Source organism: Cyprinodon tularosa, unplaced genomic scaffold, assembly GCF_016077235.1.
Source record: "Cyprinodon tularosa strain WSP-4 unplaced genomic scaffold, ASM1607723v1 ctg711, whole genome shotgun sequence".
Lineage (NCBI taxonomy): Eukaryota > Metazoa > Chordata > Actinopteri > Cyprinodontiformes > Cyprinodontidae > Cyprinodon > Cyprinodon tularosa.
Window position 1 is genome coordinate 208345 of NW_024039465.1, and position 12747 is coordinate 221091.

A 12747-nucleotide genomic window follows, 5' to 3' on the forward strand; every position below is an offset into this window, starting at 1 on the left:
CGGACAGCTTCAAATTAGATGGCGTACATTCCAATTCATTCATAGCTATAATAAGGGGAAGGCAAATTCAGTTCATAATGCCAATCAGAGCCATTTTCAGACACTATAGGGTACCATTGGCGGGTGGGACAACCGATGCCCTAAATGTGCTACTTTCACTTTAAACTAATTACTAAACTAATTACTGTTGTAGAGAAATATGTACAAACAACAGCTATTGATAATTACTATGCCTGTTTGGTGTCATTTACACTTTTTGTAGAAACATGAATATAAGCATGTAGGACTGAAATAATTAATTGAATTAATCGTGATTGATTATCAAAATGATCTTCAAGTCATTTAGTAATTGCTTAATCATTAACTGGAGAATAGCAGCAAAAACATGCCTTTAGCCACTGTTTTAGAGCAGTAATTATATCATAAAAAAGAAATATATATATATATATATATATATATATATATATATATATATATATATATATATATATATATATATCATAATTTTGCATTTAAGATAAAAAACAAACCTTTTTGTTTGTCATTATGCTCTACCCAGACCTCTTCAAGTAAAAACATTTCATTTTTCACCTGGTCTAAATTCTTTAAAACATCTTCAAGGAACCTTTTTTACTATCTGAATTTTAATTCATTCATAGAAGTGACAATTGAGAGATTACTTGATAAGTAAAATGAGTTTTAGTTGCAGCCCTGAAAAACATTACATTGTTTTTCTCAGACTTTTTCCAGCATTTACCATCCGGAGATGATATCTGAAATCAATTTAAGGTAAGAAATTTGCATTGATCAGGCCTTTGATACATTTAGGAAAACAACAAAAATAGAGGTCCAACAATAACATACCTGAAATAAACATCAGCAATCTAGATTCCTGTAAAATTTTGAAAATACTGTATTCAATTCAATTTAGTTTATTTCTATAGTGACAATTCACAACACATGTCAGCTCAAGGGACTTTATAGTTCACCAGATCATACATTCAAATTGAATCAAAGTTTTCTATCTAAGGAAAACCAGTTGATTGCATCAACTCATTGACTAGAATCCCTCACACTAAGCATGATTGTAGCGACAGAAGAGAGGAAAACCTCCCTTTTAACAGGAAGATACCTCCAGCAGATTCAGGCTTAGTGTGAGTGGCCATCTGCCGAGGCCGACTGGGGTTCAAGGAGACAGAAGCAGAGATACAAAAAGCAACTGTAAAAGGCGGCCCCGTCCAGATCTTATCAGATCATATCTCCAGGTTTTCTGGAATCTTTGACAAACCCATGGCTAAATCACATTACATCTGACTGTCAGAGATTTGCTTCCTGAAACTTAATGAGGGAGTCTATAATATGTACAGTTTATTTTTTTCTCCATCCATTTTTTCCGTGACACTTATCCATACTGGGGTCACAAGGGGTGCTGGTGCCTGTCGCCAGCTGTCAATGGGCGAGAGGCGGGGTACACCCTCCACAGGTCGCCAGTCTATCGCAGGGCAACACAGAGACAGAAAAACATTCACGCACACACTCACATCTAAGGAGAATTTAGAGAAGCCAATTAGCCCAACAGTCATGTTGCACAGGGAGAACATACAAACTCCATGCAGAGTCGAGAACCTTCTTACTGCTACCCACTGCCACACTGTGCAGCCCAGTTTTTTTTTTTTTGTCTGTTCTATTTATTGAATGAAAGTTGTACATTTGAAAGTGGTGATACATAGATCATGTGTTGTATTCTCAAATCCTCTCCCAAAGACTACTCAAGCAAGAAGAGCATACTTGTTTTCACTTGTCTTTCACTTTGAACATGTTCAAAGTGGCTACAGATCCCCTTCTGGGTCAATGAGTTAACAAGATGAGTGCTTCTTCCAGGTATTCTGGACTCAGCCAGGATGACTGTGCTGCTGAATTGCAGGTCTAAGTGTGAGGCCAAAACTGTATTGGACATACTCATTTTCGCTTGCATGGAAGTACAACAGCAAGAACACAGTAACATTAACACATAAAGTGAGAGCACTGTGAAGTCTCTTGAGGCAGCACTGTTAATCCTACTGATGATGGCTTGTCTGAACACTGGCCTGAAGAGAGATGAAGCTAATTCTCTTCACAAGAGTAATAAAACCGTGGGTCACCGAGGCTGAGCACGCACACACTTATCCACACAGGCTACAGTTAAAAGACACATAGACACGTTTTTCCTTCCTCCTGGAATTTAGCCCCACACTCTGTGATAATACAATATATCAAGCCTCTCAATGCAATTTTGCTTCATCAAGAGTCTGCTTCAATCCCTTTCTGTAAAAATAGATTGCTAAAGCAATATCTTCGGCTTTGATGGCATTTTACAAACTGATATCGACTATCCAGTTTATTTCAGAGGAATAAAGTTAGAAACGCAATATTGTGTTAAACCTAATATTGTTTTTTTTTATTTTATTTTGTCATGATATATTGCCTGCCACATATATATTTACACTTATCTCTCAGCATAGTTACCATCACATGTCAGAATATATTATCTAAGCCAGAGAAAACAATATTACATTTCTTATTGAAGGTCAGCAGTTCTTCACCTTTTAGCTAACAATGGAAACATGCACACAAGCACTCGGAAACACACCAACATAAACTGATGTCCTCAAAAGAGCTTATATCAACTCTGACATTTTTATACGCACATGCCTGGTGCAAAAAGAGATGGAAATGCATCACTGAACCATTGTTTGTATTTCAAATTCCCAGGAGAACATTGTGACTAGGTGTTCCTGTCAATCTCAGAGGCATTTATGTGTCTAAACGTGTTGAGCAAATCAATTACAATCACAGACAGCTATCAGTAGTCAACATATTCATATAAAAGAATAAAGTTTGACTGTTATTTAAGTGTCATCAGATTGATTTTGAAGGGATCAACAAACAATTTTATCCTTTCCTTGTCTGCATTTTTGTCTGTCATACAGTAGTTCTCTGTGTTGTGCAAAATGAGTAATACGGCAGGGACACAGATTATGAAAAGACTGATAGGTTGCCCTTTGCATTTTTTTGTGTTTCATTGACAGACGGGACTCCCTACACATGGTGGGTTGGCAGAGGCAGTGAGAAACATTTTTACTGGGGCGGATCAGGACCTGGTATCCAAAAGTGTGCCTGTGGCATTGACAAAAACTGCACCAACCCCAAATACGACTGCAACTGTGATGCAGACGGCAAGCAGTGGTAAGTGATTATGACTTTATATCTTTGGTAGGAATCAAATGGACTTCATTCTGGGTTGTTTTTACTTGCTTCAAGAGTTTTCATGTGCTTAAAATCTTTTTAGTAGCAAAAATAGATATTTGAATTGGGCAGTATTAAAAACTCAATGTTTTGTGGACATGAACAGGGATACAGGCCTTTAGGAATTATTACCTGCACCCCTTTCAAAAGGGCGAACAGGGTGTCGCAGTTTCAGATTAAGAGTTAGATTATATACTGGAAGCTTCATATGACCATTCCAAGTATTATCCTCTGACTGGACATCAACATCTGATAAATTGTTAGACATCAATGAAAGTTTTTTTTTTTTTTTTTTTAAGCACCCCTTGGGTTTATAAACTTTTATTTATAAAGAAAAATAAAAAAATTAATATCATGAATACCACTTGATTTAACAACATCCAAAACATTGATTACAGATCTTTGAAAACACTCTTTAAGAAACATGTAAATATATATATATATATATATATATATATATATATATACACATATATATATACACACACACACACACACACACACATACATATATATATATATATATATATATATATATATATATATATATATATAGCAATGTTTTCATCTATCTAGATATACTAAAACAAGATAAACATATTTTAGTTCTCAATGGTTCTGTTGTGTTTGGGGCCACATGGGGATGCAGGGAAGTATTCACGCTAGAACCGCTCTCCTATAGTTGTTCTGATGCAACTTCCTCTCTATATTTTTAGAATTTCACCCACATGAAGTGGTGATAAATGCAAAAAAATTTAAAATAAGCATTTAGAAAAAGTTTGACATTTTTAGAGCACTAGAAATTTACCACAGTAATGAAATACCAAAGGTTTTCCAACATAAGCTTCTCTAGATGTGAACTGATTTTGAATGCTGTGGTAAAACAAAACAAAAGTGAAAACATTTTCAAAAGATACATCCAGAAAAAAAAAATCATCAAGTTTTTTTGATTTTATATATATATTTTCAATCTTGATTATTAAAATTAACAAGTTTGAATTATTTCTCAGAGTATGTACATTGGTCGACGTCATCCTCTTGATGATGTGTCACAATGAAATTTATTTAGGTGCATGAATCTGGCATGTGAACCACTTCAGTTTGACACTGTAATTTATTTCTATAAATTCAAAAATGTGTGATAGTAATAAAGATACTCAGCTAAGACGTCAGGTTAAAATCTATTCATCCGTTTTCTGTACCATCTTTATAAATACAAGTCAGGGTAGTTCCATTTACTATTGGACAAGTTGGTTATATACACCTGTTTTTTTTTTTTTACTGAAAATCTTGCAACTGTAATGTAAGGACATTTAGGTCATAATACCAATTAGTCAAAGCATTTTCTTTTGCAACACCTGTGTACCTGTATTTTAACACACTTGCTTCAGTTGCTTTTATCCCTGAATTTTTTTAATATTAAAGAAAAAGAATAAAAATAAAATAACTAAGTTAAGACTGTTGAAAGCCATCTCACACTCGGTGGAGGGTTCCCTCAACCCTGAAATAGCTCGAAAAATGTGTAAATATGATGATCCTATCTGTCATATCTGCCTTTCGTTACAGAAGTTGCACATTTACATGAACCAAAATTAATAGATCAACTGTGCAACCAAGAAATCCAAAGAAAGATTTAAGCCGCATAGCTAAAAACCAAACTAGGTATTAAAAATTAAATGAACACAAAATAATGCATTTTATTCTCAATGCAGGAGCATTTCTAGAAAAATAGTGGCATCAAAAATCAGTTGACAGATCAGAAATCTATGTGACTGTGTAGCAGAACAGACCTCATGCTTTTTATCTTTCTCTTTTTGCCCCTCAGCTCCAGAGTTTGTGCACGTGTCTGTGCAAGCTGTTTATCTAGAGCCATTATAAATCTATCGAGCATCCACCGTTTGAACTTTGGTGGGTTTCGGGTTTTCTTTTGGTTTATTTTATCAAGCTGCAATGTTTCTTCTCAAATTAACCTATCAGAAATATGTCAAACAGAACATGCAGCTCAAAGTAGCATAGTTAACACACTAACCACAGCATAAGAAGTGCAACATACCTATTATAAACATGAATGCATATTAAATATATAGGGTATGTGCTATAACAGAGGTAGATTGTATTTCATCGTTTAAAGCATCCTGGTTCACTTAACTGTTGCTGTGCTTTACTTAATTTCTATAAGGTTTAAAAGTCCAACATAGAAGATACGCACTGGGAATTGTTGAATCGATGTAGTTTGGAGTTCAGCCTTGTTATGACCGTAGGAAAAGGATGAATCTTTATTCTTGTGGGTTTTTCATTGTTGTTGCTGTTGTTTAAATGGATCTGATGCACCTACTAGAGGGCAACAGGTCAAATAAGGGAGAACAAGCAAGAGGTGCATAGTGTCCCTTTGGATTTGGTTGCTTCTTATTAAGTTCAATAGAATTTTATAGAAACACAAGGAAAGAATATCTGTTTAGTCTCTTTACTAATTAAGATAGAAGTGATCAACTTACTTTTTGTCTCATCTCCAACTGCTAATGGCAATGTCTAAAGGGTTCAGGTAAATTTTATATACTCTAAGGAAGCCCAGGGGGTCAGAGGGTCAGATCTTATTTTGCATTTAGATGTGCCTTTCAGAAATTCATTTGGAATCCAAAAAGGCATTTGAGTAGAATGAGCTCATAGCTACAAAAAACAGTATGTCTCTGAAAGAAGCTCCAAGATGATGGTCAATAGGTTTATAAAAAGATGTACATCGTCATCAGAGATGGGAAGTAACGAAGTACAAATACTTCGTTACTGTACTCAAGTAGATTTTTCTGATATTTTTACTTTACTTTACTACTTATTTTTACGGCGACTTTTTACTTCTACTCCTTACATTTTTACACAAATATCTGTACTTTCTACTCCTTACATTTTAAAAAATTGGCTCGTTACTTTAGTTTTGAATCATTTCAATGGAGTTACCGTTATTATTTTTTGCGTCATCAATACTGTGAAAACGGAGCAGTTTTCCCCCTCTGTTCCCAAAGTGTAGCCGGCGTCTATTATGGCAAGCCAAGAAGGTCATATTTCGCATTGAATTGTCGCGTTAAGATTGAAGTTAACCCGCAAAAAACGCGCGTTCTCCCGAGATTACGCCGCTTTTTACGCCGTCTTTTACCAACAAGCGCCGCCTTTTACGCGCGTCATGAGAGTATCGCAAGACGCGCGTTAAGTACGCGCGTTGTGTCGGTCAGAACGCGCGTTGAATAGCCAGACCAAGAAAGTTCAGCACAGATCTGCTTTGTGGAAAACTGCACAGAGCTCAATGTTGCAGCATTGCCAAAATTCATTGCATTGCCGTTTCACAAAGCCTTAATGTTAGGAATATATCCACTACATACACTTTGCTGTTATTTTGAATCCATTCCATGCCTATTTTCATGTAAAAACGTTTTGCATCAACATGCATCGCCAACCAATGTTTTGTATGTACAGGTATTACTAGGAATGTTTCATCAAGCAATACTACCGAGAGGTGGCGTAGTAGGTTAGGTGACTACCTTCAATGCAAATCTTTTGCTTCGTGGCAGGTTCGAATCCGAAATTTTCCTGTTAATTTAATTTTAACAGCAGTTGCTCCATGGCTGTATAAAGCATTATGGGAAAAGGTTGCTGATATGCAGGAAAATATACAGAAAACAAGTCAGACCGACAAATTTCCTGGAAGACAAGTGTCCCCTCATTTTATTAGTACAATATAAAAAGTTTTTACATGACAGAATGCATGGTGATGGATCAAAAACAGTGAAGTAGGCTACATTTATGATTATATTCTCTGAAAAAAATAAATAAATAAATGGGCTTGGTTGGAGACAAGACAGAATATAAAGGGAAAAGTCGGACTGCCTCTGCCGGATTCGAACCTGCCACGAAGCAAAAGATTTGCATTGAAGGTAGTCACCTAACCTACTACGCCACCTCTCGGTAGTATTGCTTGATGAAACATTCCTAGTAATACCTGTACATACAAAACATTGGTTGGCGATGCATGTTGATGCAAAACGTTTTTACATGAAAATAGGCATGGAATGGATTCAAAATAACAGCAAAGTGTATGTAGTGGATATATTCCTAACATTAAGGCTTTGTGAAACGGCAATGCAGTGAATTTTGGCAATGCTGCAACATTGAGCTCTGTGCAGTTTTCCACAAAGCAGATCTGTGCTGAACTTTCTTGGTCTGGCTGCCTTGATCAGAGATTGGATGCAACCAGTTCAAATGCATTGGCTGTGGGAAAAGAAGGAAGGACATCATTATCATATTAGGAAAACGCGCGTTAAATACGCGCGTTCTGACCGACACAACGCGCGTATTTAATGCGCGTCTTGCGGTTCTATCATGACGCGCGTAAAAGGCGGCGCTTGTTGGTAAAAGACGGCATAAAAGCGGCGTAATCTCGGGAGAACGCGCGTTTTTTGCGGGTTAACTTCAATCTTAACGCGACAATTCAATGCGAAATGTGACCTTCTTGGCTTGCCATAGTCTATCACACACGGCGTCACATCCTTCACTACATTTCCCAGCATGCACCACAGACCGGCCGTCATGGCGGCGGCAGTTCCAAACAATTCACCCGGTAATTTACACTAGTTCCGAAATTACAACGTCACCTTTCATTCAACACTTTACTTACTCACCAGCGTAGCAGACTCTGAAGGTACCCACTGCGACAGCTTTAATATACATTCCGTAGTTGGCAATAAAACTTCCCAGTCAAATTACACATTCTCTTCCCTTAGTCCGTCAGCATACTGGTCCGTGTGGAAACACGTACCGCATCGGAGCCAGTCTCTTATCCACTGTCCCAGGGCATTGGAAAAGACTATTAGGGGGGAGGGGTGTTAAGTGGGATTTCAATGTATGTAATAATTGTTTGCATGGTAATAAGTAGGTGAAATGGTAATGTTAGTATGGTTAAATAATTTCATAAATATGTATGGTTTTGTATGAATGATGCTATTGTCTGTATTTATTTTTCTACAATGTTAACTGTGCTTTATTGGCGATTTGCCTTCCTGTTTAATTGGGCTGTCCCAATTGGCTGATTATTGGTGGGTCTATTTAACGGGCACACTTACAATGGCTTAGGGGGGCTGCTTGGAGAGACTGGTTGGAGAAACTGCTTTTGAAGGTCTGCTTAGAGAGACTATATTTAAAGTCAGCTTGCTGTGAGGCTGTCAGTGTTTTGTATGGCCTGCAATGGCCGGTTTTGTTTTCTTTATTTGAAAGTATTTTGTTTGTTTTGGGGTTTTTTTGTCTTCACCATTGCACCAGTAAATAAACGGCTACACGCTTTTGAACTGGAATTTTGTTGTCCGCTGGTTCTTACCACCTATTTGCAAGTCATCTGCTTACTCCTCCTCTGACGTGAGACGGGAGCTGGCGAGCCGTTTTCTCACAAATACCAAATTCAGTCTAATTGGATGGGAATCTACGTTGCATTTGACGCACCACTACAAGATGAATCGACAGATTTGGCGGTATTCATTGGCGGCAAATCATTGCAGCTTGGTGGCAGTGGCGTTAGCATAGTAGTATGGACGACGAGATGATTGAAAATGAACACAACGGAGATCTAGTCCTATTGGCAGACATCCATTTAAAATGTAGACAACGGCATGAAAAAAGTGGTTTCTACTTTTACTTTTATACTTTAAGTAAATTTACAAGCCTGTACTTTGTTACTTTTACTTGAGTAAAAAAGTTTAATCAGTACTTCCACTTTTACCAGAGTATTTTTTAACACAAGTATCTGTACTTTTACTCAAGTACGGAAAGTGAGTACTTTTGCCATCTCTGATCGTCATCAACAACAACACTCAAGTATGTAGCATTCAGATGCTCAGATGGCCCAAATGTGCCAGGAAGAATCCCAAAAAGAATTTAACCACAACCATAGTCTTTAAATCTTAAAAGATAAATTAAGACTCATTGGAATGGGCAGCATTTTTTTCATTATTATTTCCAATCTGCTTTCTTCCGATTTCAGTGAAGTTTGTCACTACCTGATCCGGAAATACAAGCCATATCATCAGCTCATGTGCACTCAGATACTTATCCAGGTCACCATAAATAGTGTAATTATGGTACTAAAAGCACTTATTTCTATCCTTAAATCACTAAAAAATGCTAATACACATCTTTAAAACTTTTTTTATGACTTTTCTGAGATAATTTAATGTTTTTTACATTTTCTCTGTTAAACTGCATCATCATCGGCAGTCCGGAAAAATATGATTAAACCATGTTTATCTACATTTTGGTTGTTTCTTTCTTTAGATTACGCACTATATACCACACACTTAAAAAGAAAAGAAAATATAAAACTCATAAAAACGAGATTTATGTTTAAATCCACAGCTGAAAGTTTGCTCCTGGGAGTAGTGTAGGATTCCATATCCAGCACAGACAAATGATAAAACAGAAACAATTTTCATGCATTAATATTTATCCAGAAATACATTATTAACCTTTAACACCTTATAGTTTAGTATTCATACTATATTTAAGGAGGGGAGAGTGACCCGGATATATATCTGGTTAAGCATGCACAAATGAGCTGATGGTACCGATTGTGCATCGGGTTGTGACAAAGCTCTTTAATCTGTTGTATCAAATTCCTGGCCTTGTATGTTCTTCTGTTGCCATAGCTCATCTGCTACAAAGTTTATTTTTTATTTTTTTTTGTCATTCAGAGATGGCTTCTGAATACTTTCTTTTCTAACAATGCGGTAATTAAACGACTGTTACCTCTCTATCATCTCAAACCAGCCTAACATTTTCTTTATCCTTATGTAGATAAATACATCAAGCTGTTGCCATGCAACTGGCTTGTTCACTTTTGTTTCTCCAAGCACTTGAGCAGGTGAGCATGTAAAATTAGCTGAGTGTAAATAATTTTCTATATGAAGCCTTAAATCTACGATGACATCATTTATTTGGTTGTTTCTAAGCATAACTGTATGTTAGCTAATACATAAAAAAGAAACAGCGAGAAGGTCCACACAAAAAAGATGTTTATCACATTGAAAGTTTTCTGCAGGATTTTTAAAATTAAAAAATTGAACAAGTGGGTTTATTGTAAGTAAGAGAAATTTTTTTAGCATTATTTTTTTTTATGTGTGCACCTTAATTCCTGTAGTCCTACATCTGTAATTGTGAGAGAGAGTACATAATTTAGGTTTGTTATTATTAGAAAATAGCATATTTGCAAAAGTCTTATCAAAACTCTACAGCCATTATGAAAGGTAACGATTGATCCTTGATTCCTCTTTTAAGAGAAATATTTTAAGAAGGTTAGGGAAAGAACACAATCTGTAGCACAAGTCATTAGCCACAGTCATGTTTTCCAATAGAGCCAGACTCTTAAAGCAGGGTTTGTGTTTTTTCTGCTCCCCAATCTAGACACCTGTTCAGAGCACATTACAGTTTATCAGTGAACAACTATTTCACTTCACTTAAACAAAGGCAAGGCAAGGCAAGGCCAATTTTTTTGTATAGCACAGTTCAGTACAAAGACAATGCAAAGTGCTTTACATGATTAAAATACAGGAAGATAAAACAGAATCAAAGCAACTAGGAAAAAAAATAAATAAATAAATAAAAGAAAAGAAAAGAAAAAATGCAGAAACAAAAAAAGAATATTAAAAACAGTTGGAAGTTTTTGTTAGATTACATTTATTTATTTGATTTTTTTTTTTTATAACAAAATCACAAATCATTGTTTTTTAAATGCACTGTTTTGAGAAATCAGACACTTACCTGCCTCTTCTAAGATTATTTAACAAGTAATTAACCTGACTTATTCTGCCTGATAAAAAATCATACTTCACATAATAACAAGCCGTCATCCAGTTGCGGCCGGCCCATAGGGGGCGCTGGGGCACCGCCCTCCCTGATAAGAAGAGAGAAACGTAAAATATATTTTTAGAAATTAACTCATAAATGTCAGTTTTACTCTCTAGAGTGTGTACCTATAAGCAAAACAAATTATATAAACTACATTTCCCTATCTACTGTCTTTCATTTGTGGATTTCCACAGACAGACTCCTACCGTCTCTGTCTTGGGGCTGTGATCAGACAGCCCCACATTTGCAGAGAATCTGTCAATCATGTAGGCTACTATTGCTAGGTGAATTTAATGGCCGTCTCAGAACTTTATGGTCTTGGGGCTCTGAAAATACTGCCCTTTAACAGGCTTCTGAACCCAAGCGCAGGTGCAGACAATTAGAGGGAAGATGGCGAATGTAACGAGCGAGATGCAGCTTCCACCAAATTCGGTGAGATCCTTATTTATCTACCCGTTTGCCAGAAGAACATCCCTGTTGTAGGATATGAACATTTCATGTCATGGTTATTGTGGCTCTGACGAATCCACCTCGTCGCTTAAAACAACCTCTCTAACTTTGCGCGCCATACACACATTCCTGTTATACTGTGCTTGTGAAGACCAATACACTCGCGCTGAGACCAGTAGCTCCATGAACTTAAAACACACAAGCTGTTCCTGGTTACCTGCTGGCGTATTGAGGGTGCACACTTAATATTTCAGTGGGGTTAGCCGTGTGTGTGTGTGGGTGTGTGGGGGGTGTGGGTGTGTACGTGTTTATGCTACGGGGACTTGTCATCTTCAGTCTGGCTGCATCTTTGCTGGGTTCAAACCCAGTTTGGTGTAATTGAATAAGTCAATGAATCTGTGTAAAGGAATTAAGTTGTAAAAAATTCTTTGTTTTTGTACATCAATTGTTTGTGGAGGTAATATATGGACAAAACTGATTAATGAGAAGAAATCAGAAATAAGAGAGCCTGTAGGGGCTTAAACTATTTAATGAGGGCTGTGGGAGGAAGAGCGGCCATTTCTGTTTTCTGTTTCTTTGTTACATTGCTGGTAACTGGAGGGAGGCTGAGGCCCAGAGGATCTTGTACATGTTTAGTTTCTTTTGCACCCTGTTTTGAGTTTTTGAGCACAATAAATCACCAACACCGGTAACCCGACTGAGCCTGGATTCTTGGAGGCCAAAGAACCCCCTCACAGTGACCCAAATCATCACTGTTACTGTTATTATATAGTAAATTAAATCATTACTGTTAAATTGTATGTATTGTCCAATTGTTTATTTGAATTCTTATTCCGGATTAGTTGGAGACATACACTAGGCTATATCAGCCCCACCAAAAATATTTTTCACCAGCCGCCACTGCCGTCATCCCAGGGACAGTTATGTAACACGTTTAATTGTTCTTCTGGGACAGAAGAGCATTTGTCATCTAGTTGAAACCACCCACAAATTTTCACACTTTTCAGATGAACAGATTGAACTTGTACAGTGTTTTAGTTTCATAATACTGCGTCTTTTTCCGATTGAGCTTCAGGTGTTGCTAAAAAAAAATGCTGCTAGAGCCTGTTGTATTTTATGTGTTTTGTCAAATAG

General features: G+C 36.8%; 1 protein-coding gene across 1 annotated transcript in view; it reads left to right on the forward strand.

Moving 5' to 3' along the window:
- Positions 1 to 12747, forward strand: part of LOC119772515 (contactin-associated protein-like 2) — a 255193-nt gene that overhangs the window by 149828 nt on the left and 92618 nt on the right. Inside the window, exon 13 of the mRNA XM_038268959.1 lies at positions 3069 to 3225. Within this exon, the coding sequence (XP_038124887.1) occupies positions 3069 to 3225 (157 nt within the window). The remainder of the gene's footprint in view (positions 1 to 3068; positions 3226 to 12747) is intronic.